The sequence below is a fragment of the Echeneis naucrates genome, chromosome 12 (genome assembly GCF_900963305.1).
Source record: "Echeneis naucrates chromosome 12, fEcheNa1.1, whole genome shotgun sequence".
NCBI classification, from domain to species: domain Eukaryota; kingdom Metazoa; phylum Chordata; class Actinopteri; order Carangiformes; family Echeneidae; genus Echeneis; species Echeneis naucrates.
Window position 1 is genome coordinate 12264671 of NC_042522.1, and position 25612 is coordinate 12290282.

The 25612-nt window shown below is 42.3% G+C and overlaps 2 protein-coding genes across 6 annotated transcripts in view; one reads left to right on the top strand and one right to left on the bottom strand.

Annotated features, from left to right (window-relative positions):
- On the top strand, positions 1-17002 carry ermp1 (endoplasmic reticulum metallopeptidase 1). Of its 3 annotated transcripts, none has more exons than XM_029516046.1 (15): positions 1-336; positions 2579-2883; positions 4716-4843; positions 4961-5066; positions 5290-5436; positions 5592-5684; positions 7324-7536; positions 7697-7938; positions 9956-10112; positions 10558-10748; positions 11051-11203; positions 11480-11682; positions 11767-11882; positions 12283-12468; positions 12953-13104. In XM_029516046.1, exons 1-15 carry the CDS (start codon positions 53-55, stop codon positions 13102-13104), a joined length of 2676 nt encoding a protein of 891 aa, XP_029371906.1. In that variant the 5' UTR covers positions 1-52. The 3 variants fall into 3 exon arrangements, with proteins under 3 accessions (XP_029371906.1, XP_029371907.1, XP_029371905.1); XM_029516045.1 differs by having other exon boundaries at positions 53-336; positions 7697-7917; positions 9938-10112; positions 12283-12446; positions 12928-17002; XM_029516047.1 differs by lacking the exons at positions 11480-11682; positions 11767-11882; positions 12283-12468; positions 12953-13104 and having other exon boundaries at positions 7697-7917; positions 9938-10112; positions 11051-11467.
- Positions 17003-17073: 71 nt separating this feature from the next.
- Positions 17074-25612, bottom strand: part of ric1 (RIC1 homolog, RAB6A GEF complex partner 1) — a 29200-nt gene continuing 20661 nt past the window's right edge. The window contains exons 13-27 of one of the 3 annotated variants that reach the window (XM_029516418.1): positions 25540-25578; positions 24887-24997; positions 24548-24637; positions 24264-24424; positions 23479-23617; positions 23254-23370; positions 22667-23074; positions 22250-22561; positions 21974-22132; positions 21526-21662; positions 21124-21404; positions 20616-20828; positions 20293-20470; positions 20027-20215; positions 17074-19858 (exon numbers count right to left, since the gene is read on the bottom strand). In XM_029516418.1, the coding sequence (XP_029372278.1) occupies positions 19543-19858; positions 20027-20215; positions 20293-20470; positions 20616-20828; positions 21124-21404; positions 21526-21662; positions 21974-22132; positions 22250-22561; positions 22667-23074; positions 23254-23370; positions 23479-23617; positions 24264-24424; positions 24548-24637; positions 24887-24997; positions 25540-25578 (2850 nt within the window). In that variant the 3' untranslated portion in view covers positions 17074-19542. Of the gene's footprint in view, positions 19859-20026; positions 20216-20292; positions 20471-20615; positions 20829-21119; positions 21409-21523; positions 21663-21973; positions 22133-22249; positions 22562-22666; positions 23075-23253; positions 23371-23478; positions 23618-24263; positions 24425-24547; positions 24638-24886; positions 24998-25539; positions 25579-25612 lie in introns of all 3 variants that reach the window. The other 2 variants (XM_029516420.1, XM_029516421.1) reach the window with 2 other exon arrangements.

Here is a 25612-nt window from a genome sequence, read left to right on the forward strand (position 1 = left end):
GCGACGCCGGAGAGCGACGCTTGCCTGCAGCTGATGTACCGTCGGCTCAAAAATGGAAAGCGACACCGCTGTCAGGAGAATAAAACCGTCAGGGACGCAAAATTATGTAGCGCAAGATAACAGCGACGGACACCGGGACCGGGACCGGTGCGGGGATAACGGCTACAGCGGCGACCCGAAGAGGAAACCCGAAGTGAAGCTGTACCTGCTGAGGGAAGGGCTGGCAGCCTCCCTGCTGTCCGTGTTTATTCTGGTGCTGTGGGGACTCGTTCATCTGTCCTTACAGCAGCTCGTCATCGGAAAACCCTGCGGAGACTTCAACGCGGTGAGAGCCAGGTGAGACTTAGTCCCCGCCATCCCTCTTCTCGGGCTTCATGTTAGCTAACCGTCTCGTAGCAGCGGAGCTCCGGCTAACCTTTCTTCCAGTTTAACAACAGACCCGCCTAGAAACCACTACCGGGTGTCACCTCCACCTCCGAGGAAACCCTGCGGTGACTGTCAGGTGTTCAAGCCGGGGAGAGAGGAGGCACAGCAGCCTCCAGCAGCCGGTGATTCCTAACTGATGAGATCTCTGAACGGTGACCGATCTCCTGTCACAAGTCCTGCTGAAATGACCCCGACATCCATAAACAATGAGGTTACCTCATAAATCTGAGATCCAAACTTTAAATATTTTACTTTCATTCAGATTTGGGAATGTTGTTTATATTGTACACCTCCCTCCCTTTTTTTTTTAAATGAATGAAAAAAATGCTTTAAAAGGCCATTTCTGTGCCTTTCTGACAAGCCAGCACAAGGCAAAGTTAGTTGAAAGTGCATTTTGTGATTTATCAGAGCATTGAATGAGGAAACACAGCACACTGACATGTGTACAAAAAACAGGGACCAAGATAATAGATGCAGACTAAAATGGATAAAAATGAATATTTTCCTTTTTATATACATGAAATCAGAATATCTTTGGGTTGTTGAAGACCTCTCTTACAGTTCAGAGCAGTTATTCTGGGTATTTCTCTTATTATATTGTGTAGCAGTGCAGTTGTAAACCTTAATATACAGTTAATGAAGAAATGAGGAAATTCAAGGTAATGGTTGCTGAAAATATATTCCCCAAAAAGACAAAAAAGAAAGAAATTGTAATATTGTATTGTATATTTTAACAGGGTATCCACAAGAATTCTGAAATATGTATTGACATTGTTAATGAATCCTTGTCTTTTAAACTTGCATGAATTGCAAATTAATTTATTTAAAAATGCATCCTGTGCGACTATAGAAAACATCACCAACATAAAAAAGGAACATTTTCAGATAATTGAACAACTTAGTTCCACAGTGCAACAGTCCGTCACTTTTTCACTCCCTGTGTGAGGAGGAGATGTAGGGATTATGGCACTGAGTCTGAGGTCAGCAGGGCTGGGGTTGAGCTCTTGAAAGTGCTGGTTGATGGGATTTACCATCATTTGGCTTGTTGGGCCATAAATGAACGAGGCATGCTGCTTTTGTACTGATTAAGGCTCTGAGCTTTTTTGGTCACAATTATGGCTTTCATGACTCCATGCTTTATAAAACCAGTTTTGGGATAGAAGCATACAATTTTGCCTCATATGTTTCTGTAAAAATGAAGTGAAAGCAGCATCTTTAATGTCATCTGGTAATGCTTTTTCACTTAAAGAAAAAAATACACGCAGCAATGCACTTTGTGATTTGTAAAAGCAGCAAATCAGACAAAATCTTTAATGTCATCTGTTAGTGCTTTTTCATTGCAAAAGAAATTCGATGCAGCAACAGACTTTGAGAGTTTGGGTTTTTGAACAAAAGCAAAGAAAAAAAATTTAACCATTTAAAAGTTGCAATACAAGACATGACTTTGTTGTAGCTTAATGACATGAATTATGAATGAATGCATTATTATTCTCACCACTTCTAAAATTCACTTGCTGGCGGCTATAAACATCATTTAACACAGCAGCCTTTCTACTGTGTGGGCATTGGAACCAGCACTGGTTGAAGAGCTGCAGCAAACCCTGTAAGCAGCTCAAAAAACAATTAAGATAGTATGGGATAAAGCATCTGGTTTTTCTTTTTCAGTACTGTATGAGCTCCTTAGTTTTATTTGCCGTTCTTCTCTTAAAGGAATTTGCAGTGAATAAGAAGATAAAATCAAATTTATGCGGAAAGGCTCACAATCACCTGAGTGCATCTGGGCAGTAGTGGAAACAAGGCTGGGCTGTAAACTCGTTTTGCATGAAAATTTAAATCGCTTTCTCAGTTGCTTAGCCAAACAATTGACTGTGTCAGCTCCAGCTGATGGGTAGCAATCAGAGATTCTTTAATTTACAGTTTATGGGCAGAGTTTATTTGAGCCACCAGTAAAACATTAAGTCATGGATACCATATATACAGGCACACTGTCAGCGAGTCATTGTTTATAACACAAACATTGCATTGAAGGAAATGATTAAAATATGATGTAATGTTGTATAAACAAGCAGACTTGGTGTAGTGCCCATTCAGTTTCACATCAATACAATATATTCTTCTTTTCTTTTCCCTCCTGCTTCACCTCACAATCTAGACGGCACTTGGAGCAGATCACCAGCGTTGGCCCACGGCCAGTGGGTAGTCAGGAGAATGAAGTCTTGACAGTGGGTTACTTGTTGGAGCAGATTGAGAACATCCGGGTTGAGACTGCAGCAGGCCCCCATCAGCTCATGGTGGATGTGCAGCGTCCCACTGGATCTTTCTCCATTGACTTTCTTGGAGGCTTCACCAGCTTCTATGACCATGTCACCAACATCGCTGTCAGACTAGAGCCCAAAGGAGGTGCAAACCATCTCATGCTCGCCAACTGCCACTTTGACACTGTAGCCAACAGCCCAGGTACAAAAAACATTGATCCTTCTATGTGATAAATCTGCAGTTTACATATTCGCTCACATCGAGAAAAATTGAAATGACCAAAAAGCAGAGGACCTTCAAATATTAGCAGCTGAACAGAATATTAATTATTTCCTGTTTATTGTATCATCATATCATTGTAATTCATCAGTTCATATTCTGTAGTCTGCTGTTCCACTTGCCACCATGTACATTGACTTTAATTGCGTGTTGAATGTTGATGAAAAGGTGATAATGGATTTATTGTATTCTCCAAATACTGTAAGGATAGAAGTAGAGCAGTGTGGGAGCTTATGACTGATGATGACTGATAACATTTAATACCATCACAATTTTTTTTCATTCAGCTCTGCTCCTAAATGTGTTGAAGTCATCCAATTTGTCCCCAGGTATTGGTGATGATGATAATGCTCTCATTTGTGTCCCCTGTTATGAACTGTGGTCATGTGGGCAGCAAATAGGGCAGTTTAGAATTAGAAAACTATCCAGCAGATTTGAACCTCAGGTACTTTTTTGTAAATTAGTACAAACAGCTACCTCGTGCTTTTAATAAGGAGTCACTTAGGATGAACAGAGGATATCCAGACTGCATAGTTAAGACATATTCTGTTGATGATAGGCTGCCCAAAGCCATTTTTTTATTGCTCTTGTTTTAATCAAGAAATATTTAGCTTTTTTAGCTTCAACTCTGCCCTATAGAGCACATTGGAGAGAGAGCATAAGTCACACACACGCACCCACACACACCCACACCCACACACACACACACGCACCCACACACACACACACACACACACACACACACACACACACACACACACACACGCACGCACCCACGCACCCACACCCACACAGCTGCACCGCAAAAGGAAATTGACCCAAGAGGTGTGGACCAGGAAGATACACAGGTTTTTATGTCCTCTGCTGCCTGCAGGACTTTGATTTCTTGGAATTACAAACATTTGAAAGTGAAAAATAATAATAAAGAGGAGCAGTGCACTGTCTCGCACATATTTTTGGTAAAATAGTTTGAATGTGCAGCTTGTGTCTGGAGACAGTTTCCCACAGTTTTGAATGTCCAGATTTTTCACTGTTCTACTGTATGTAGAACATCACAGCCAACAATGTTTGTCAAATTAGCCGTAATTACTTCTAAAGCTTGAATTCAAACAAGCTATCTTGTGAACTCTCACTGAGCATTTTAAGAATTAGTGTGTTGCCAACATAAGTGGTTGTGACAGGGGCATGAATGGTGGCCAGGCAGACAGTGAACAGGCTTGCACCCTCACGAAAAAATGCATGCAGTTCAGAAAGCTGGAGCACATGAGTTTGGCTCACTAAGGCTCTGATCTTTAGGCTGTTTTTCCCCTTTCATTACATGTATTCTCAGTCAATTGTGTTCCTTTCCACCAACCTGTCTAATCTCTGCACCACGTGCCCTATTCACATGCTCTTTTCTTTTTCTTCTCTTTGTGCGATTACCACTTTGTGCTGATACAATCGAACAAGCAGCGGGAGATTGGTCATGTTGCATTCTTCGCATGTTTGCACACACAGCCTACTCCCTTCACTCTCATGATCTTTGTGTTATTCTGGTGAACTTCGGAGTTTTCAGCTCAATCATCTATGGTTTTAATTTAACACAGAGCCATTCAGTTAGGACAAATGTGTGATATGAATGTATTTTTCTGTAAACAGCTGATTTTTTTTTTTTTTTTTGGACCGAAATGTGACTGTGTAACTATGAGCTCAGATCGCCTGTATTTTACATGTTTGTATAATTTAACATGCAGACACCGGCTTGCTTGTTTTAGGTGCCAGTGATGATGCAGTGAGCTGTGCAGTAATGCTGGAAGTCCTCCATTCTCTGGCCAACCAGTCCTCTCCTCTCCACCATGGAGTTATCTTCCTATTTAATGGGGCAGAGGAAAATATCCTGCAGGTAAAATGAAGTGACAAGAAGACATCATTCAGACTTAGAGGCTAAACTATTGCACAGATAGATTGTCAGTTTTCTCTTGTCTTTATGGTGTCCACATTTTGTTCGTTTCTCCATCAGGCCAGTCATGGTTTCATTACCCAGCATCCATGGGCCAAACAGGTGCGAGCCTTTATTAATTTGGAAGCTGCAGGTGTTGGTGGAAAGGAAGTTGTTTTCCAGACAGGTAAAGCATTTTGTTAGTGTGCTCTGGTTTTTGTTCCACATGGGTATGTGTTTGTGAAATTTCCAAAATTATAAAAAACTAAATCAATGCAAGTTTGCAGTTATAGACATATCTACATTTTAAAAACTTTGTAGTCCTTAAAGTCACTATTAAATGTCGTACCTACAGTTTCTGCCCTTATGTGACCATTTCTCAGCAGCTTTTCCTTCCTTTTACTCTTTAGGCCCAGAGAATCCATGGCTGGTTCAGGCCTATGTCCATGCAGCTAAACACCCTTTTGCCTCTGTGGTTGGTCAGGAAGTCTTTCAGAGTGGTGTCATCCCGTCTGACACCGACTTCCGCATCTACAGGGACTTTGGGAACATCCCAGGTAAGGCCTGACAATATGAGTACTCTCCAGAAATAAATATGATGATAGTTTCAAATATGAAAACAAAAGTCCAGTGGCTTAGGGATCTGCAAAGCAAAGATGTTTTTATTCAGTCTTTTTCAGTGATTTATGTTTTTAATGTGTTTTATTTACAGGCATTGATTTGGCTTTCATTGAAAATGGTTTCATTTACCATACCAAGTATGACACTGCTGACAGGATCCTGACAGACTCCATACAGAGAGCTGGTACGTAAATAGCCACTTTTGCATTCATACATCACAGGTATAGTGTTCTGCTTTTATTTAGCAGTCATTGCTGATAGATTATGAGAACTAGTGGGTGTGTCTGTCTGTGTGGCTGTGAAGGGCAGAATGGTCACTGCAGCAGGAGACTGTTGTGGAACTGGTGACCCACAATTTTTTTTGGGGTAATTTTCACATTTTTCACAATTTTCACAAAAATCATGCAGGGCATTTGTGCGCTTTCCCCCAATTTCAGACTGCACAGCAGTCTGCTAATCATTTTTTCCCATGGGAACCTGGACATGCATGCATACCAGTCCCAGATTTTTACTGTTGCACTTGCCACTATTTATGCAGAGTCGCCATGTTGCAAAATTATTTTGCTTTGCTTAGCAGAGAATCCAGTCAGTCAGCACTAAAAACCAGTTGGCATCGTTCCTCTCCTCCTCAGCAGCTACTGGACACCTCCCTCTTCTTCTTCTGTTAAAGCAAGCTACCATGAAAGGCATGAATTATTACAGAGAGAAAGCGAGGTTTTAGAGGGAGAAGGTATTTTTAGTCTGTTAAGAAGGAGGCAGTTTGTCCAGGCGAAGAGTAGATACAACCCATGGATAGTGTAGGAGGAAGATAGACTACCAGTTCTGAACTGTCAATTGCTGTGATACATAACCATGTAATAATGCATTGCATGCTACTTTTAAAAACTATTCTTCTGTCTACTGTCATTGTGAAACTCGCAAATATTGAATGCCACATGAACTAGTGTTGCACACTCAGTTGTTTACACTTTTAGTCCACAGTCAAACTACCAGGCGGAAGAACAATGGAGCTTTGTTTGGGGGTGGGGTGTGTGTGTGTGTGTGTGTGTGTGTGTGTGTGTGTGTGTGTGTGTGTGTGTGTGTGTGTGTGTGTGTGTGTGTGTGTGTGTGTGTGTGTGTGTGTGTGTGTGTGTGTGTGTGTGTGTGTGTGTGTGTGTGTGTGTGTGTGTACACACCCTACTAACAGTAGAGACATAGAGGCAACAGCACAGATAAAAGAAACCTCTCACTGATCCTTCGCGTATCCACATTTCTCATCTATATTCAATATCACGATGGTAGCCAATTTCACAGCATGTCCTCTATGTGCCCCCATACACTGGTGTTCAACTATTATGCATGCACACAAATGTTTGATGCCATTCAGGCTATAAATCAGACTTGTTCTCACATACACATCCACCACCAGTCTTTCCTGGAAATGTATGTGAGTCTTTCATCTTTGATGTTGTTTCTTTAAGCATTTATGATTTATGGCCTCGTCTTTCATACATATACTACGTCAGTGTAGTCTGTTCTGCTGAGCAGAGTTTATCTGCTAAGGTGTGTCCACTTTGCAAAGGATAAGGCTTTTTGTCATATTTCCCATTTCCACTTCCTCTCACTGTGGGGGTTAAATTACAAATGCAGAAACCAAAACCCACAATAGAGTAATTTCAGCATTAGTTAATGTAGGTTTCCATAAATTCTCTCTGTCAGACCTGGTTATAAGTCTGGATCATGGTCATCTTATATCCTCTAGCTATCCAGTTAATGTGCTCATATTGAATAAAGCTGAATTCAGTTATTTCTGCTTCATCTCTAAACAATTTCCCTCTGTTTAGGCGACAATATCCTGGCAGTCCTGAAGTACCTGCTAACGTCAGAGAAGTTGGCTGATTCCTCAGAGTATCGTCATGGGAACATGGTATTTTTTGACTTGTTAGGGGTGGTTGTGGTGGCGTACCCTGCTCGTGTTGGCACCATTCTCAACTACTTGGTAGCCACAGCCACCTTCCTCTATCTGGCAAAGAAAGCCTCCCTGCCTGGAAATAGGGGTAGGTCCTTCCCATTTGCTGTGGTGACTGTAATATGATATCATTTCCTGTAATTTTATAGTCTAGTAGCACTTTGTGGGAACCATCCAAAAACGTACACTTTTTTACAATTTAGGGTCTTTAAGAGTCTTCAATCAGCATCCATCTCCCTGTCTTTCAGGCGGTCGCTATGTGTGGGATCTGGCATGTGCCACTGGTGTAGCAGTACTGAGCTGGTTCGTCACCCTGCTGTCGGTGCTGATTGTAGCTCTTCTTGTGACTCTGCTGGGTCGCTCCATGTTTTGGTACAACCATTTCTACTCCTCCATCTGCCTGTATGGGGCTGCAGCCACCGGCAAGATGATCTTCATCCACACGCTCGCCAAGAATCTTTACTATGGGGTAACCAAAGATCAGACCTTTGTGTACATGCAGAACTTTAACAACCTTTCATCCTGTAAAGGGAAATAATTTTACTACAGATGAGGAAAAACTGAAGATGAAGTCTTAAAATTTTAGAATTGCTCAGTGTTACCAGATGTTTTTAAGGCTTGTTTTTAGTTTAAACTGTGCAGCTACACAAAAAATCACGTATGCTGAAGATGACTGCAGAAAGTATGCATATTTTAAACAAAAACCTCGGTTAACCTTGGTCAGTATTGTTTGAATCCTCAGAACTTTATGTATCACTTTCGAGGATGCCACTTCCTGCTGACATACACTTAAACCACACCTAGAAAATAATGTGTGTAACCATAAATCTAGGCTAAAGGTGAGTGTTAGAGAAATATCTGACTGAAGGTGAAACTGAAAAATGTTGATGAGTTTCTATATATCTTCATATCTTGTTTAGTATTTTTTGTTCCGCAAAACTGGTTTCAAATTTTGGTGGAGTTCAGTTAGTTGGATATGATGCTGACTTTGTTTTTATATTTTGGTCAAAGTGCTTTTTTGAGCCTAATATCTCCTGATGTCTCACTCAATCCACATTTAGTGGGCGACTAGAGTGCAAAGAGAAGAAAGGCGGGCAGTTTCTCTTCCTCCTTGGTGATTACAGAACAGCAGCTCTTTGTGTATGTTTGTGTGCGCGCATCATTATAAAACTGTAGAGGTGTCAGACATGCTGTCATCTTCCAGTCACATGTACATACTTATTTGCCTCACAGTGGTTTTTAAATGTTCTTCTCTATTGATTGTTCGTTCGAGGCAGTGTACCAACAGTCGCCTGCACACTGTAGGAAGAGCTAGTTGCAGAAATATCGTCTGCTTGATATTTCATAAATATAAATGGTTTATTTAAAGTTAGGAACTTTACAGACAGTTGTTTTATGTCTGGAGCTGCAGATAAACACACCATGAACTCCATCTGCTCTTGGCCATTTTCCAGGAAGTACACAGACCAACCTTTGTCCCATCCTACATATGACTTCATGTCTCTTGGACTGAAAAACAATAAAATTACTGATGTCTGCAGGAGAACTGCAGATTCCTACAAATTGTTTGGTTGGGGATGATTTGGTATTCTGGGTAGTTTGTTCCTCTTTCCAACCTTTTGCCTTATTTACTCCATCACCAGATAAGTTCATGTGACACAATTTAAATGTTGATGTCCCTATTGGGCTTGTCATGTAGAACCAGGGTTGGCAGCAATGTGATACCACACACTGTATTACTGTATTACTGTTTTTTTTGTGTGTGTGTGTGTGTGTGTGTGTGTGTGTGTGTGTGTGTGTGTGTGTGTGTGTGTGCGTGCGTGCGCATGTGTGTGTGCGCGTGTGTGTGTGTGTGTGTGTGCGTGCGCGCGCAGGGGGTTTCAGTGAAACAGCTGCTTTTTTTAAAATTACTCAACCAAAAAGCATTGTGGGAAACAGGCTTGGAAAGTATCAATAAGTATCTTATTGAGATCTTCCTTGTTTGCTGGTGGGATGGGGAGCTTTATAAATTATTACAGTAAGACTCTTAATCCTAAAGTAATACACGCACAGGAAAAGTTAGTCATAGAGGATTTCCACAAATCCTTGTCATTGGTTTTGTGTTCCTTTTTAGGTAAAATGTTGTTTTTAGGATGCAACAGCTGTCATTGAAAAGTTCCCAGTGCAGTAACTGGGAAGTATCAAGTCACCTCAGTACTTTTTAGTTCCTGGTATCATATCATTATCATCCACATCTCATCTCATGACTTGCCAAAGCAACAGTCAGATTTTTGCTGAGCATATCAGCTGATTCCTTCATCCAAGTGACATAAACAAGTAAGAATTGAAATCACTTCAAAATAATTACAGGAGTAAACAATCCCAGGTTAAGTCAGGAAACCTCACAGTTTGATTTGAGATGAAGAATATTATAAAATCAGAAGCAAATATGAAGAAAAACCTTTGCCAGTTCCTGACGCATTGATGTGTTGCGTGTGTTTGCTATGCAGGGTGTCCGTCTCATCGAGCTGGGCGATCTCTACTTTGATGTGAGCTTGCTCCTGTGGTGCTGCAGCCTGGTGTGGTTGACCCAGCAGGGCTTATGCTCTGCGTATGTGCCCATGCTAATGGTGTCCTTCCCCCTGGCCACCAGACTGCTGCTAGCTAAGGAATTTAAACACAGAGGTAAACACTCAGCATCAGCTACAGAACATGTTTTACGAGTCAGATTTTCACTCCGATGCGAGTGAGAATATGTTATGAAAACTGTGATTTGTAGGACCACAGTAGTAATCAAACCAACACGGTCTCTGTGTTTGACAAACCATTCAGGACAAAAAGGCTAAACTGTCAGATATTATTTAGTAGGTAGCAAAAGTCTTTTTCAAATAAATCATGAAATGGTGAGAAAATGTATCTGAGGAGCATCAAGAGGATCTTAAATTAAGGTGTTATTAGCAAAGTAGAGTTTCAAATCCATTTGCAATGCATTCTTCATTTGATTGCTGTAAATTTATATTACCAAATATTTTAGGCTCTGTGGAGGTGAAGAGGTCATGTCAGGTCTGGATAAAGCCGTCAACATTCACAGGATTTCTCACCAAGAGATTCCACTTCTGTTTCTCTGCAGGAGCATCAGTGAAGTACAGCGTGCTCTATCTGCTGGGCCTGGCATTGCCGTATGTCCACTTCATGTTCCTCATCTGGGTGGTGTTTGAGATTTTCACGCCCATCATGGGACGCAGTGGCACAGAGATACCTCCCGAGGTGGTGCTGGCCTCGCTCGTCACCCTCACGACCATCTTCCTCTCTTCTTTTTTTGTGAGCTTTCTCAGATTATGTACAACAATGAGCAACGCATCTGTAAATATTATTTTTTCCAAGTAGAATTACCTTGAAATCACTTACAGGTAGGACAGAATACACAATTTAAAATTTCTTTGCGGCACCTTTTTTGTTTTACTTACATTAATTTACTTTAGATAAAGCAAGCCAATAGATGTGCATTGGGTCATCAATAAAAATGTATTTCTATGTAAAATTAGCATGTATGCTATCCCTCAAATTTTAAGAAGACCACAGTGAATATTTTTACTAATATTTACTACCTTCTTGTCTCTCAGCTACATTTCATTTACTTAGTACGGAGCACAAAGTGGATCTTAGCTGGTCTTGCCTCAATATTCATCATCATGTTCCTGTTGGTGTCCAGTGGCCTCTTCTTTCCTTATTCAGGAAGTCCAGACAGCCCTCGGCCTAAACGTGTCTTCCTGCAGGTTCAGTCTCACACACACACACAGAAGCACAAGCATCTACACAAACACAACGGAAAAAAATCTCTTGCACATTTAACTGTTGGATGTCATCTGTTTAGTTGTAAAAACGTTTCTTTTCCTCTTTTGCTTTTGAGGACATTGTAGTGGCTGTGTGTGTACTGAATGAGAGGGAAAATGCCTTAATTGAAATGAACTTATCATTTATGACTAACATGGAGCTAGAGACAGTTAGAGGATGGTTTAAAGAATGTGATTAATCCAGCCCTCTACATGCAGCATACGACGAGGACCTTCCACAATCTCCAGGGCCAAGTGGAGAGCCACGACTCGGGCCTTTGGATAAACAGCTTCGACTACACAGGCATACAGCACATCACACCCAACATCCCCGAGATCAATGACAGCGTCCGCACACACTGCCGGGAGGACCGGCCTTTCTGCGGTTACCCCTGGTTCCTGCCGGTGAAGTTCCTCAGCAAGTCAGTAACAGCTTTATAGAGGCTATTTGTTTTTATGAAGGTTATTGTCTTCTTCCTCACCTTGAGTATCTGTTGTGTTTGCAGGAAGAACTGGTATCTTCCTGCCCCAGAGGTGTCTCCCAGCTCTCCACTGGAATTCAGGCTTCTGTCCAAAGAGGAGACCAGCTGGGGGACAATCAAGATGGCCTTCAGTGCTAAAGGTCAGGGGCATGATATATAAACAACAAGCTCTTAAAATTTGCTCTAAAGCAGTTGCTCTCTTTAGAAACTTCAAAGTCGAAACGGATTTCTGACCTGACTCAGTCTGACACTTCAGTTGGACCTGCAATCATAATGCCTCCAGTCTAAACTACTTTGAATTAGGTTGAAAACGTAGTAACTTGCAGCTACTCATCAGTCAGGACTGCAGTTTGGCGTGTTAATTAGCATTAACACTGTGCTCAAGGACTTCAGACTTACATCAAGAACAAATATTTAGGAGTATTTATCATTAATCCCTTGAATCCTTTGAGAGTTGGATTGGAAGTAGTACATGTCCACAGCCAATACAGTACAGAAACTATCTGAAAGCATGTGTTTGTCCTGTCCTGTCTCACACAGGGCCCAGCCACATGTCTCTGTATCTGATGCCTCACCGAGGAGCCAGCCTCTCCACCTGGTCCTTCGGGGACGGGACACCTCAGTTTGACCTGAGCGGAGAATATTTTGTCTTCTATTCCCATGGCCTTGATGCTCCCACATGGAACTTCTGGTTTGAAATACAGGTACTTATTTATAATCAAACAGGCATCCTCACATTTTTTTACTTACTAATAATAACTAACACATATTTTTAGTGTGTTGTTATTCACATGAATTATTTACGCCGTCTTCTGTGTCTGTGGACTGGAAGTAACTCTGTGAAAGCATCAGTGTTTCTCTATGTGACCCTTGAGTTCTAGCTTTGATTCTAGTTTTACCGTCATTCTTTTCATTCCTCACATTTCTCATCCTCTGCCAACATCACCTGCAGCAGATTAGCCTTTGCCTTTGGCAGGACACAGTTGGTCTGTGCTCTGTGTTTGAGTGCATAGTCTGGCTGTCAGGCAAAAACCTTTAATCTCCTCTTTTAGAGGTTTCAATTTCCAAATTGCTTTGAAGATTGCATTAAAACAAAGTCCAAGACTCTTCATCGAGGTAAAGACAAAGACTGGAGAAACCGCTGTTGTCTCAGATAGCTGACTGCACTCTCTTTCTCTCTGTCAGCCTCCCAGGGACCCAGATCCATCAGGCCCTGAAGGGATTATCTCTGTCGCCATTTCCTCCCACTATTTCTTTGGGGATGACCAGAGGACTGCTCAGCTGGAGGAACTCCTCCACAGGTTTCCGACATGGGCTTTTCCTTCATTTTGGGTCAGTACCTACGACATGTACCGTTACTGAGGATAGCACACATCATGGAGGCTGAGACCGAACAGAGCTGGGGGCTGCAGGGACCCCCGAGACAACCAGAGAAAAGTGATATCAAGGAACATTACTGAGGACTAGCCCTGCTGCCTTCTCACTCTGGCACAAACACACACTCTAACACACACTCACTCTCTCCCGACCTGCCTGAGAGACCCCCATCACTGTGCCAGTAGGCTTAGTAGCTAACCGAGCAGGGAGATGTGTGAAGGGATGGCAGAGGTAAGCTGGCCAAAGAGCTTAGAGACTGAACAGCTCACCAACCGACACACTGGCCACCACAAGCCTTGTGCTCTCTCCTGGGTTAGTGAAACAGATTTTCTTTTTGTACTCGATCTGTTGTGCCTTTGCTTTACTCAGTCCCCTCTCACTTTCCCTTTTGCTCGCTCACTTCCTCCTGCTTTCTTTCCTGTGTCACGTTAACGCTCTTGGTGAATGAATAACGTTGCATGGCCTCCTGCTCCCTCCATCTTCATCAGCAAACCACTCAGGCTGCTGCAAAAATAACACCACTACTACTCTCTGCACTGTAGGCGTAGTCACATACTGATGGATCAGTTTGGGAAGGGAAACAAAAGCCTGTTTTTGTTGGACCCCTCTTCCAACTTTAACTGGAAACTTTGACACATTGAAAGTCACTTTTCATCAGCCTGCATTTGTTATATTATGTGCAAGCAGTTTTCGTATTTCGCTAAGCAAGCTGTGAAATGATTTGCAGCAGGTTGTATCTGTGCGTTTGAACAGACCATGCCAGTGATCTGCTCTCACTATCAGAGCCTGGCAGGGAGCACAACACTGTGCCTGTTTGACGAAAACTGCTGGCTGAAATCAAAATGTCAAGGTTTAAGCTTGATAAGACCAGGACTCTCAAGGAAGCGCAGCCTTGCGGTGGTAAATGTAAAGTCCTGTGTTTAAAAATCAACCTTGAGGGAGACTTGGTGGGAAACCAGCAATGCAACTCTATATTTATTAACTGCACCAGTGTCCGTTTGTTCTGTCTCACATGGAAAAGTTGATTAGCTCCATTGACTGTAAGAGTATTTGTGTTCTCTGTGCTACGAGTTGTCTCCACAGCTCTCCTGAATATGTTTTTTTTTTTTTTTTTTTGAGGGGGGGGGGTGATTGTTTTGTGCAACTTTTTATTAATTAATAATCAGTCAATAGAAAAGCTAATTATTCTTTTCTCATCATGAATGATTAGGTGCTTTTATTTCAGCAAAAAATGCCATTTAATTTCCTTCGTGGTACCTCTGGAGACAGCTCATAGTGCTTTCTGCTCATTTTTGTGGCGTTTCTCATTTTTCCTCATCTTTAAAACGAGTATATAACACAAGTATCACAACTACAATCCAGTGAGTATGGCCTGTTCTACACTGTGGGCTCCATAGTTAATGTTATAAGTAACTGTCATCACTACCTCCATCATGAAAAGCTGCCGTCTGACACCACGGAGAAGCGTTTTCACTGGTTGAATGTTATTGTGGGAAAGATTCAGATAACATCTGAGCTTACTGAGTGACGGTTGTTTAAGTGATTAGTGTGTTTGTGGGTTCGCTGGGTCTTCAGTTTTGACATATATTGTGTGGCTGTACTAAAGGACTAGGACGGCCCCTCCCCTGCCTCTAGTTTTACACACTGACAACGTTTGCTCAAACACGAAAACGTCACATAGCTGCTTGTTGGTCTTCCTGACATCATGGCTTCCTCCATATGTGGAATGAGTTTTTATTGAATTTATTTTTCCAGAACTTTGTGAGATTATTTGCACTTACAAGATCAACAGTTACCGCCTTTTGTCCACTTTGTGTGCGATGTGCGCTTTGCGTTGTCATTGTTGTCCGTGTGGCTTCAGTTACTCAAAAATAAGAAATACTGACATGACGGAGGCCTTAAAATTTTGCTTCCAAAGACACACACAAAATGTCTACCGTTGTGGACACAAACATCTCACTGGTCTTAAATGGTGTGAAGTGCCACACTGTACAGCATTTCTTAAAGTCCATCACAGCCTTCAACAGCATTGTTTGGAAACTGATTGTCTGACTATGCTCTTTCTTTCTTTTATGCATTTTGTGTTTTGGTGAATGAGCAAAACACAAAAATCACAGCAAGTGACAAAGTTGGCACAAACTTCGGGATCATACAGGCATCTCGCACAATCTTCTTCTCTGATAAAACTTTCTAATTGTCTCGTCCACGTTGGTGTTACAGTTGAAATTTAACACTCCAGCTGTTTTCCACAGCAAGGAGACAACTAAATGTAGATGAAAATCTTTAAAGGAGGGAAGCTGAAATGAAAAGTCCACCTGCTGAGGAATCTCACGCCAGATGAGCTACTGAATAGCCATAGTGTTGACTATTTTTCCTTAAAAAGCTGAATGATGTTATCAGCAGCCTGCAGTATAATGACCCGTCTTTGAAAAAAGAAAACATAAAATCTGTCACTTTCCTGCTGTCTGTGAGATTTTCAAAGAGATATTTTGCACTTCTGAAGTTTTTTCCATCTCATTAAAAAGGACCACAGCTGTTTTTTTTCCCTCTCTCTTATAACCTTTACCAAAAGTCATACATACATCAAGAATGTCAGTGAGTCATGTTTCAGTTTGATGAACAGAGATCGAAAGAAAAAAATTGGCTTTAATCTTCATGTGCTAAAAACAGCAGAGTGGCCCTGAAATATTTAACGCGTTCCTCCTTTGTGCCAGATGTGCTGCTCTGTAGCTGGACACAGTTTCTGCAGCAAAAACAGAAACACTGAAGAGCTTCTGCTTCATATTTCTGCTGCACAGCTGGCCAGATGTGTCCCATAAGAGATCAATAGATGACGGCTCATCAGTAAACAGGAAGCAATGCATTTCTCAGACATGTCACTAATTAGAGGCGCCTCAAAATAACAGGTATTAGAGTTAAGTGTTGTTGAATGTTGAAAAGGACCTCCAGCTAAACCACACATCCACATATCGGTGTGTGCACGCACGTCTGAGGAAGCATTTATTCTGTAGTATAAAGTATTTCAACCGGAATAGAGTGTCTATGGGAGAAACAAAAGCTTTACTCACAAATTAAAATGACTATTTTTCTAAAAGTCTGTTGGCTGAAAAGCTACCAGTTAGTGATTTCAAACTGTGACAGAAATGTGACAATTTTACTTTGATTTTAGTTTGCAGTTGTAACATTAAGCCTGATGATAGTTGAAGTGAAAATGCTCCTACGCTGTTGGTGCTCCCTCTTCTGAAGACTTCACTGAACACCGATCACTGCAGGACAACTCAACATTGAGAGTAAAGATGTTACTTTTATGGGTAAATTTAATTGAAGATGGTAACTTCTGACACTCTAATGTATTAATACAGTTTGGTTTGAACCAAGAAGCTGAGTAGGCACTCGATAGTGTTTTGTTGTTGAGCGTGGTTTTATCTTAATCACATTTAACAGTCAGTCTAAATTGTTCGCACATATCAACTTAAAAAATAATCTGAAGAGCTTAGATCTATTCCAGCGTGCAAGCTAGAATGTCTTAATGCCTTTTGATGAAGGATGTTTTTTTTTGATAACGGTTTTCTTTTTAACTACACTATTCCAGTTTTCAACAAATTGTTCTTTCGTTCATGATTATTTCTTTGTTTTTTTTAAAGACTGATCATTTTGTTCCACTTGTTTTGACTGATGTGACTGTAACGGTAAGATTTCTCCTCTGAACTGCTGTTTTTGCTTTCTTATTTGTCTGTTAATTGGAATCAAGTGATTGATTTGACTGTTGTGACTGTGATCTGTGGGGTCTTTGTCTCTTGAATTGATGGGATGGTTTTACATTATGCAAAAAGCTTGAATTAAATTAGCAGCTGTACAGCAATTAAAAAGGTTATTCCATTAACATTGTTTGCATTGCCTTCTGTTTACAGCATAGGTTAGAAAGTGTAAAAGAACAACACAAAGCATTTTTAAAAATAATTTATTGGTCTTTATGTACAAGGAAAACAAAATGAAGTAGAAAATCAAACATGAGTAGAAAAGGCAAATGTACAAGAGAGTATCTTTACACTGCATTGAGGATGTCTGCTGCTCTGTCTCAGGAATAACACTACTCCAAGTCAGGAAGCAGGCAATACTTTAAACTGTACAGAGGAGGGAGGGAGCGCTGTCCACCTCTGGGTGAACGTGACACCCAAGTACCACGAGAGACACCTGACTGAACGCTCCTCATCTGCGGAGAAGGAAACCGTAAAATATCTGCAATATTCATTTCCGTAGGAAATTGTCTTATATGCTGTCAGCATTAGTTTGAGCGTTGATGGTTAGGTTTTTAATGAGAGGGAGGGGTAGTGTGTGCGTGTGTGTTTTCCCTCTGCATAATGACTCAATCTCTTAAAACACAAGGCCTCTGGACGTAAAAGTCTTTGGTTCATCAAGTTACCGTGTTCAAGTAAAGCTTACAGCGGAGCAGCGTAGTGTGGCTGTATGCTTGGTCAGAGGAGATGGCTGCATTTACATCGAGTGACAACAGTACATCGCTGACAGCAGCACTCAGCCGCAAAGTCATTCTGCCCTTTTGTGAAAGAGTTTTCTGTTGATACAGGCAATTCATTAAAACACAAACTGTTAAAGAATCTAAATTTTAACAGACATCACGCCCAATTCATCTTGTACACGCTAACAAGAGAGCACAAAAAAAAAAAAAGGATCTCTAAAATATGATTTGGTCTATTGTGGAAAAAGTAAAAGCAAAAAGATGGGGAGAAAAGAAATAGTGAACTTAAAAAATAAAGCTGAGTAACATTTCAATACATTGCACAATATAATACTGGCATATCTGGAAATAAACCTATAGTGCAGTCATGCTCGAGCCAATGCACTTTCTGATTAACTAAAGGGGGAAAGATGACTTATCAGTCAAAAACAAACCAAGCACGCCTCAAGTCAGCAATGATCGTTCAGCTACAATGCCAATAAATAATAACAATAATGATGACTAACACAATAAAACCAATTCCATGTGACGAGAGTCACCAAACATGTCGACACATTATCAAATGGATGTGGTACACACATTTAGAAATACAAAAGGAGGCACCAAAACGCATGCAGAGAAATGGGTCATCATTGTCTCAAGCCGTTCAGGGGTTTGATATGTATGCTGGACTGCACGAAATGTTAAGTCTTTATCAGGTGATGAAGGTTACGTTACACGACAGCTTTTCCATTACACAACCACAACCACGGTGACGACAACATCGGTTTCATCCCCTTCTTTCAGAGTGGTAAATGGATCAGTGATAACACAACTGATGAGGGAATCAAATGGGATGAAACCTACCAAGAGTGAGGATTTGAAAAAACACAAGACTCTTGACCTGCCTCAAAAAGAAACAACAAATGTCTCAGATGGACTCAGACTGTGTGTGTTAAAAGCTGGATAACGTATCTTATGATTTGGTTTTTATAGCACATGTTTTTTCCTCCACAACTGTGACTCTGTTCATGCAATAAATACTGATCTGCTTCGCTTGTTATCTAAAACCTGGACCACATGGAGAAGAGCAGATGCTGATCTAGCTCAGACTCACTCTTTGTGAGACTTGTGGACCTGGACTTCAGCATGTCGGGGCTGGTGGTCAGTGGAGAATACATGAAGGGGTAGTGATTAGTGGTCAGGAACTAGTCAGCGCTCACTTTCTTTAAAATGGGGAGACTCAGGAGGGACGAAGTGTAAGTGATAGAAAAATAATGCTATCTTATACACTTTTACATTATTGAAAAGAGTATCACAAAATATTTTCAAATCGCATGAGGTATGAGAGTATGAAACACCTCTTGAGCACACAAACACAACTGAACACTCACTGTACGCTCAGACACGTGTGACTGAATCTTGTAAATGGTTCAGGACTAACTTTTGTTTGACATGATGCTTTGTAGCTCGGTAACGTGATCGAATACATTCAGGTTGTTTTTGTGTTTGCGTTAAGGAATAGGATGGAGCTTCTTTTTTTCCCATCTGGACAGTGAGGGAAAAAGTGACACAGAAAGCACTGATGCCTTCCTGTGCTGCTGTGCGGCTCAACAATCTGACACAGGTAACCTCATTCTATCAGCAGCTGTCGGACTGAACACTGTCAGATTGTGCTGCCGTGTGCTTCTGCTGGTTGGGCTGTATGTTGCTCTCTTGCTAGCTCGGTATCCACAGGGGGCTCCGGTCAACACAAAGGGCAAATCCTAAGAGTGAATAATACTGACTGTAAGGACCTGCAGGGGAGGTACTACCTGTGCAAACAATCACACACGCTCACACAGTCACACAGTTACACACACACCCTCAAAAATAAAGTCTATTTCCAGTCAGCCGCTGTAGCTCCTCCTCGCTTTCTCTCCAGTGGCCAAAGTTCACAGGTTAGAGTCCAGAGGAGGCCCCTGGCTTCAGGACAAGGTGCAGTCGTAGGTTCCCTCCTCCTCTCCCTGCTCCTCTGTCTGCTCGGGAGGACAGTCCTCAGAGGGTGGACGAGGAAAACCTCCTGCAGGCTCGATGGAGGGCAGGCCCAGGCCCAGGGGAGCTGCTACCCCTCTGCTGTCCTCAGGGCGGGGCACTGCGGCACCTCCCAGCCCTTCGGCGACACCCAGTTTGGAGCTCTGGCTGGCAGGCTGGAAAGCCTCTGGCTGGACCTGCTCACTGGAAGAGTCCAGCAGCTGCTGCAGCTGCGGCTGGATCAGGTTGAGAAATGGTTTGTATCCCAGGCTGAAAAAAGATGAGCAAGTGAAGACAAAGAGTTACTGTGACATGACTTTAGCATCACATTTCCTTTTTATTATAATAAGCACAATGTAGAAACAGTCCAAATAGAATAATAGAAAGAAAGAAACTGAAGCAGCAAATATCCATCTAGACAGGCCTTGTTATACCCACCAGTCAGAGGAAGCCCATGTGTCAACAGCCAATAAACCATTTTGGACACTCTGCACAGTTTCTGGTGGAACTTCTGGACTGTCCAAGAAGGCGATCACCTGCTTGATCACGTTCGCGTCCCGCAAGATCAAACCAATCACTATGCACCACTCCAGACAGCCTGCCTCCATGAAGACGTGGAGGAGGTACCTGATGGACGCAGAGAGGCCCAGCCATCAAATACCTGCCTGAATTAAATCAAATAACTCAGCAGAGGGTGAGCTCACCTGAGCTGGACCTGCGACTTGTGCGGGCCTTTGTTGGCCAGCTCCATGGAGATGTGCTCCAGCTCGGCCTGGCTCAGGCTCAGGGTGGACGAGTTCTCATCCACCATCGTCCAATCACCATCTACCACTGAGCTGGTCTCTGTCAGGTCTGTGGCTGAGCCGATGCTGTACTCCTCCACTAGAGGGCAAGAAGGCGAAGAAAAGCTGATGAATAATTCACTCAATAAAATAGCAGACACAGAACTGTGAGTGAACCTTGCAGATAGAAGAGAGAGTCTTTCATCTGGGAGGGTCTACTGGTTCGGGTTTTTGGGTTGTGTTACCTTTGCTGGTGAGCAATGACAGGAAGGCATCGTGTGTCTGTGGCGAGTGCTGGTTGGAGTGAGCAGACGATGCTGTGTCCATTTCTTTGGCCCTTTGCCCAAGCCTGTCCAGCCAGGTTTGGTTGGTAGGCCCTGTCTGGGGGGGTGCTGTGTCCATGTCACTGTTCAACAGGCTGTCAGCCGACTGTGACTTCAACAGCCGAGTGCTCAGCACTTAGAGAGAGAAAAAGCAGCACGAAACACTTGCATTGAGTCCAAAGTGCGATAAAATGGAACTCAAAATTTATTTAATGTTTGAACTACTTCAGAAATAATTTCATATTATTGTTCTTGACGTCCTTATTGGTATAAATAGTAGTATTTAGAACAAGTGAGTCTTTCTGAGGATCCTTGAGAGCTTGTGAATAAATTAAGACGATCAGGCAGTTAATAGGCTTAACTTCAAGGTTCAACGTGCTTTCAGTAGTTTCCTAGAAGGCTGCTATGCTATGCGTATCCTGTGACTCACCTGTGCGACACCGTCCGTTCTTCAGCGGCGAGTTGAAGCTTCCCACAGGAATAACAGGGAATGGCCAAAGAAAATCCTTATGGAGCTTCTTCAGCGCCGAAACGAAATCATCAATGTGGGCCACACGATTTCGCTCGCGACACAACCAGCCAATGAGTTCAAAGCCCAGCTGCGCCGAGAAGCATCCTAAGTCACGGAGGCGCACCTGCTCCAGAAGATGGCGGGCGTGGCGCCAGAGCATCATATCGATATACATGTTCTCTGCACACTCCACATCCCGACTGTGTGGAATGGAAACACATGGGGAAGGAGAGACGGAGACAAGAAAACATGAAAACAATCAGATGAAAAGTGAAATGTCATAACTCACAATCCCCATTATGTGAGCGTGTGCGTTCATACACTTTAGCAGAGGATCCGGTGGGCATACTGAAGGTCTTCTGCAGGTTGAACTTCCCTGTTGTGATGGAATCTGCTGACTGAGACAAACTTATGCTGCGATTTCTGAAGAACTCAAACCCTCCAGTTGAGCTGGGTTCCTGATAGAAATACACAGACTTTGTTTGATTTTTACCATTTTTATAATAAAAAGTCAAATGTGCTGCATTTTCATGAGTCGCATGTTTGTGATAAATTGTTATTAAATGTTCAAACACACTAGTCATATTATGTTTTTTAACAAAAGGAGGCATAAAGAAATAGGTATTTTTTTGTCTGCAAATGAACAGGAACTCACTTTCCTGAGATGGCAGCTCTGGACATTTAGTGAAAAATTCCACTTGTGTTATTTCTGTGGCCAGGGTCAAAACCAAAAAAAAAAAAAGCCTTGAGATGGGTTTAACTTTCTCACCTGAGTTGTTGGTGTTGGGGGTGGAGTCTCCATCTCCCCTGAGCCAATGGCCTTGAGGAATCGGATCATGTGCCGACAGAGGTCCCACTTCCCCTGTTCCAACGCCGTGTTGAAGAGAAGAGTGGCGTGCTGTCTGCTCACTGCTGGAACCTCCATGTTCTTTATGGGGAGGGAACAGAGGAGGAGACAGAAGGATGGAGATGGTGAAATAAAACTTTTTCAAATTTCTGTCCTTACCTGGAAATGCTTGAGAATCGTATTGAGAAAAGCATGTACCTGTAGTATAATCAGATAAGAGGCTGCTGTGTCCAGGTCTTGAGCCATGAGACATTCCTCGAACAGATCTTTGGGGTTTCCCACAGCAGCAAACAGGTAGTTCCACAGGGCATACTCTGTCTTCCTGGCGCAGTGGACAATGGTTTGAAGGAAGAGAGGGAACTCTGTGATGAATTTGGCCACAGTGGGCAGCAGAGGGTCGGGGATAGGCTCCCGTGATGTCGCCTCTTCTTCCAGAACCACATGCACCATCAGCTCCATGACATGGGGGAAGTAGGGGAGGGAGGCACATGACTGAGCAAGCATCAAAGCCTGTGGGAAGAGTGAAAAAAACAGGGCTCGGGTTATCTGCAGACTGTAAACGAGCTGTACTTTTTTGGTTCAACAGTGCTCAGTTAGTAAGCTGGTTCATCATACCTGCTCACCCAGGTTGCGAACCAGCAGCTGCCTGAGGATGTGGTGGAGGTAGATCTGGGAGGTCCTCTCTACGGTGCAGTAGGGAAACAGTGCCTCCAGTGGCTCTGATGACCCCTGAAGCCCATCATAGAGCACAGTCTCATTGGTTGCCCCGAGTACCAGGGCATCTTCAAACAGCACAGCCAGCGGGTAGATGTTGATGTGGAAGGGCAGCATGATGCGTCTGGAGAGGAAGGAGTGGGGCTTGCGATGGTCTCGGGGGAACAGTGGCAGCCAGACTTTCATGCCAGCTTCACCACATGACAACCACAGGGCCTCCAGCAGGTGGCGCTTCTTCCTGTTGGAGCGACAGGTGGTCCACACATTCTCTACACACTGGGCCAACACGACAGGAGGACAAAATGGTAGCTGGGGGAAAAAGAAAATGATTATCATTAAAAACGTGTAATCAGATTTATTTAATATGCTGCTGTTTAATGAAAACGTGAGGGGAGAAATTATACACGAGAACTACAGAATATTAATGTTCTGACATGCAGTTTCTGAATATGTAAAAGCTGTTGTGGTGTTAAAATGTTTTAACTCACCAGCTTCTTGTTATTAGCAGGTGTCTCCTTCTCTCGTACCTGTGGGCCTGAACGGTCCCTCTGCAGCATGATCAACTGGCCGGCCAGATTCAACATGATGCTTTCAGCCATGCAGGCCTGAAAAGTACACACACATAAAACCTGAATGGACATTCAATATTCAATCTATAGAGACTTTTTGTTTGTGTGTGTGTTTTATGTATGTAACTGCTCCTCTTGTGTTACCTGCTGCGGGGCTTTCAACGTGATGCCAGTCTCAGTGCGCACAGATGTGAGTGTGACTGAGACCACAAGGGCGGGGTGAGGAATGTAGCGAGACATCGACACCTCCTGCAGCAACTCTACAATGGCTGAAGGGTTTGGACTGGGAGAACAAATATGAGTGCACACAGCAGTTGTCAGAATCATTTATGATAAAAGACATAAATCAATCAAGTCGACATGAAAACATCGATTTGTAACCCTAACCCTATTTTATTCACAAGGTGCTTTAAATCTTTGTCTAAGTCAATGCATTCAAAGGTGAATCTCTTTATTTAGGTTGGTTTCCTGGTTCAATATGCTTGATGCACCTGACTGGAAAGTAATTGAAATAGAATAAAAGGTGAGTACAAATATTGAACCAAGCTAAACTCTTAATAAAATTATGGTATAGACAAAGAACTGTGTCTCGTTGGCCAGGGTTAGGGTTAACAAATCTCAGATGTAAAGCTGTCGCCCACCTCTGCCGTGTGATGGATTTTAAGGCAGTGGCTTCAATAAGAAGCTTTTCCCAAGGGAAAATGCAGCTGGTAACACTATTACTAATAATATTTTCACTGCTGGCCGTGGAGTGTGTGAATGAAAGAAAATATGTTGAATGTGCGGGAAAAAAATCCAATCAGCTCTGAGCAGTATGAGCATTTGTTTTGAGTAAGTTTGACATCACAGTTGTGAAGAACTTGAATGAATATCAGACATACTTAAAGATGGAAGTTTTGGAATTAAGACTGTAGATCAAAAAGGCCCACCTGTCATTCCTCTTCTCAATGCTATAAAGGCAGATAGAGCAGTCAGCTCTAAACAGGATGACCATGTCTCTAAAGACATTGAGCAGCAGAGTGTCAGCATGCAGCTTAGTGACTGATGCAAAAGCATTGTCCAGGTTGGATGAGCGTTGATACAGTCTCAACTAAAGTCAACATAGAGAGACATGAAAATCAGACTGAAATACGACTCAATCACAAATAGAAAGTAGCAAATTGAAAGATGTGTGATAAACAAAGACAGACAGCAAGTGCTGTTTCAGGCTCACCTGCTCTTGCTGGTCTGTAAAATTGTAGCAGGCCACCACCACAAAGTCATTCCACCAAGCCAGACCTCCAGTCACCATCATGTTCTGCTCCTACACAACAATACGAACACATTGTTCAACTGGACACAAAAAACCCACACCTGGAAATATTTTTTTTAATTACATCTCTACATGTATTATTTTATATTGGGTTACAAATGACGTGTGCTACAGAAATAGTGGAGATATTTACTGACATGTTCACTGAACACCAAGAACTGGTGTCTTTCCGGTGACCAGTTCTTCACTGAAAACTGTCCTCATGCCACTCACAGTTAATTTTTATTCAGCATCACAAACCTGAGTGATATTTCCAAACAGCTTCCATTTCCTTGTGAATAAGGAGTAGTGTGCAAAGCCCCGCCTCCCTGCTACAGCCATGCATTGGCCTGTTGTGTCTATGGCTGAAAACTGTGGAGACACACACACAGAAAGGAGACAATGTGACTTCCAAGTGTTACAAAGTGTGATGAGTAAAGAAGTGTATTGCTTTAAATCATGTAAATTGGGCTTTATATGTTCACGGCAGCATCCAATTTTCCAATTTCTCCAAGAGTAAAAGGAACATTTAACTCCGTTTTAACTGCATCTTTTTCTCCAGATCAAATACACTATTTAAAAATATATCAAATCAAATTGATAATTCTGCTTATTGGCACACACTTGTGCTTGCAGCATAATTGGCTTACTGAGTAAACATTATTGCTACTGTAAACGCACAAATTTTACTGCTTGTAAAGACTGAGTACACATGTGGCCTGAGAGAGATAACTGTTAATTAATGTTTGGTTTAACCTGTTTGTGTTTTACACACATCAAATTCAAAGCCAGAAATTTGAGAAGGTCAGTGTTGATGGGAAAGGATTTTGATGATTTATCATGTTTACCACAACAACTCTCCTGACACCTGAGCTGGTGTATGAGCCATATCAAAAACACATTCCCAAACTTACCCGTATAGGCCAGTTGCTCTCTAGGTATGTGCTGTGAATCTAGAGGGAAACAAAAAACGTTAAGCAAAATGTG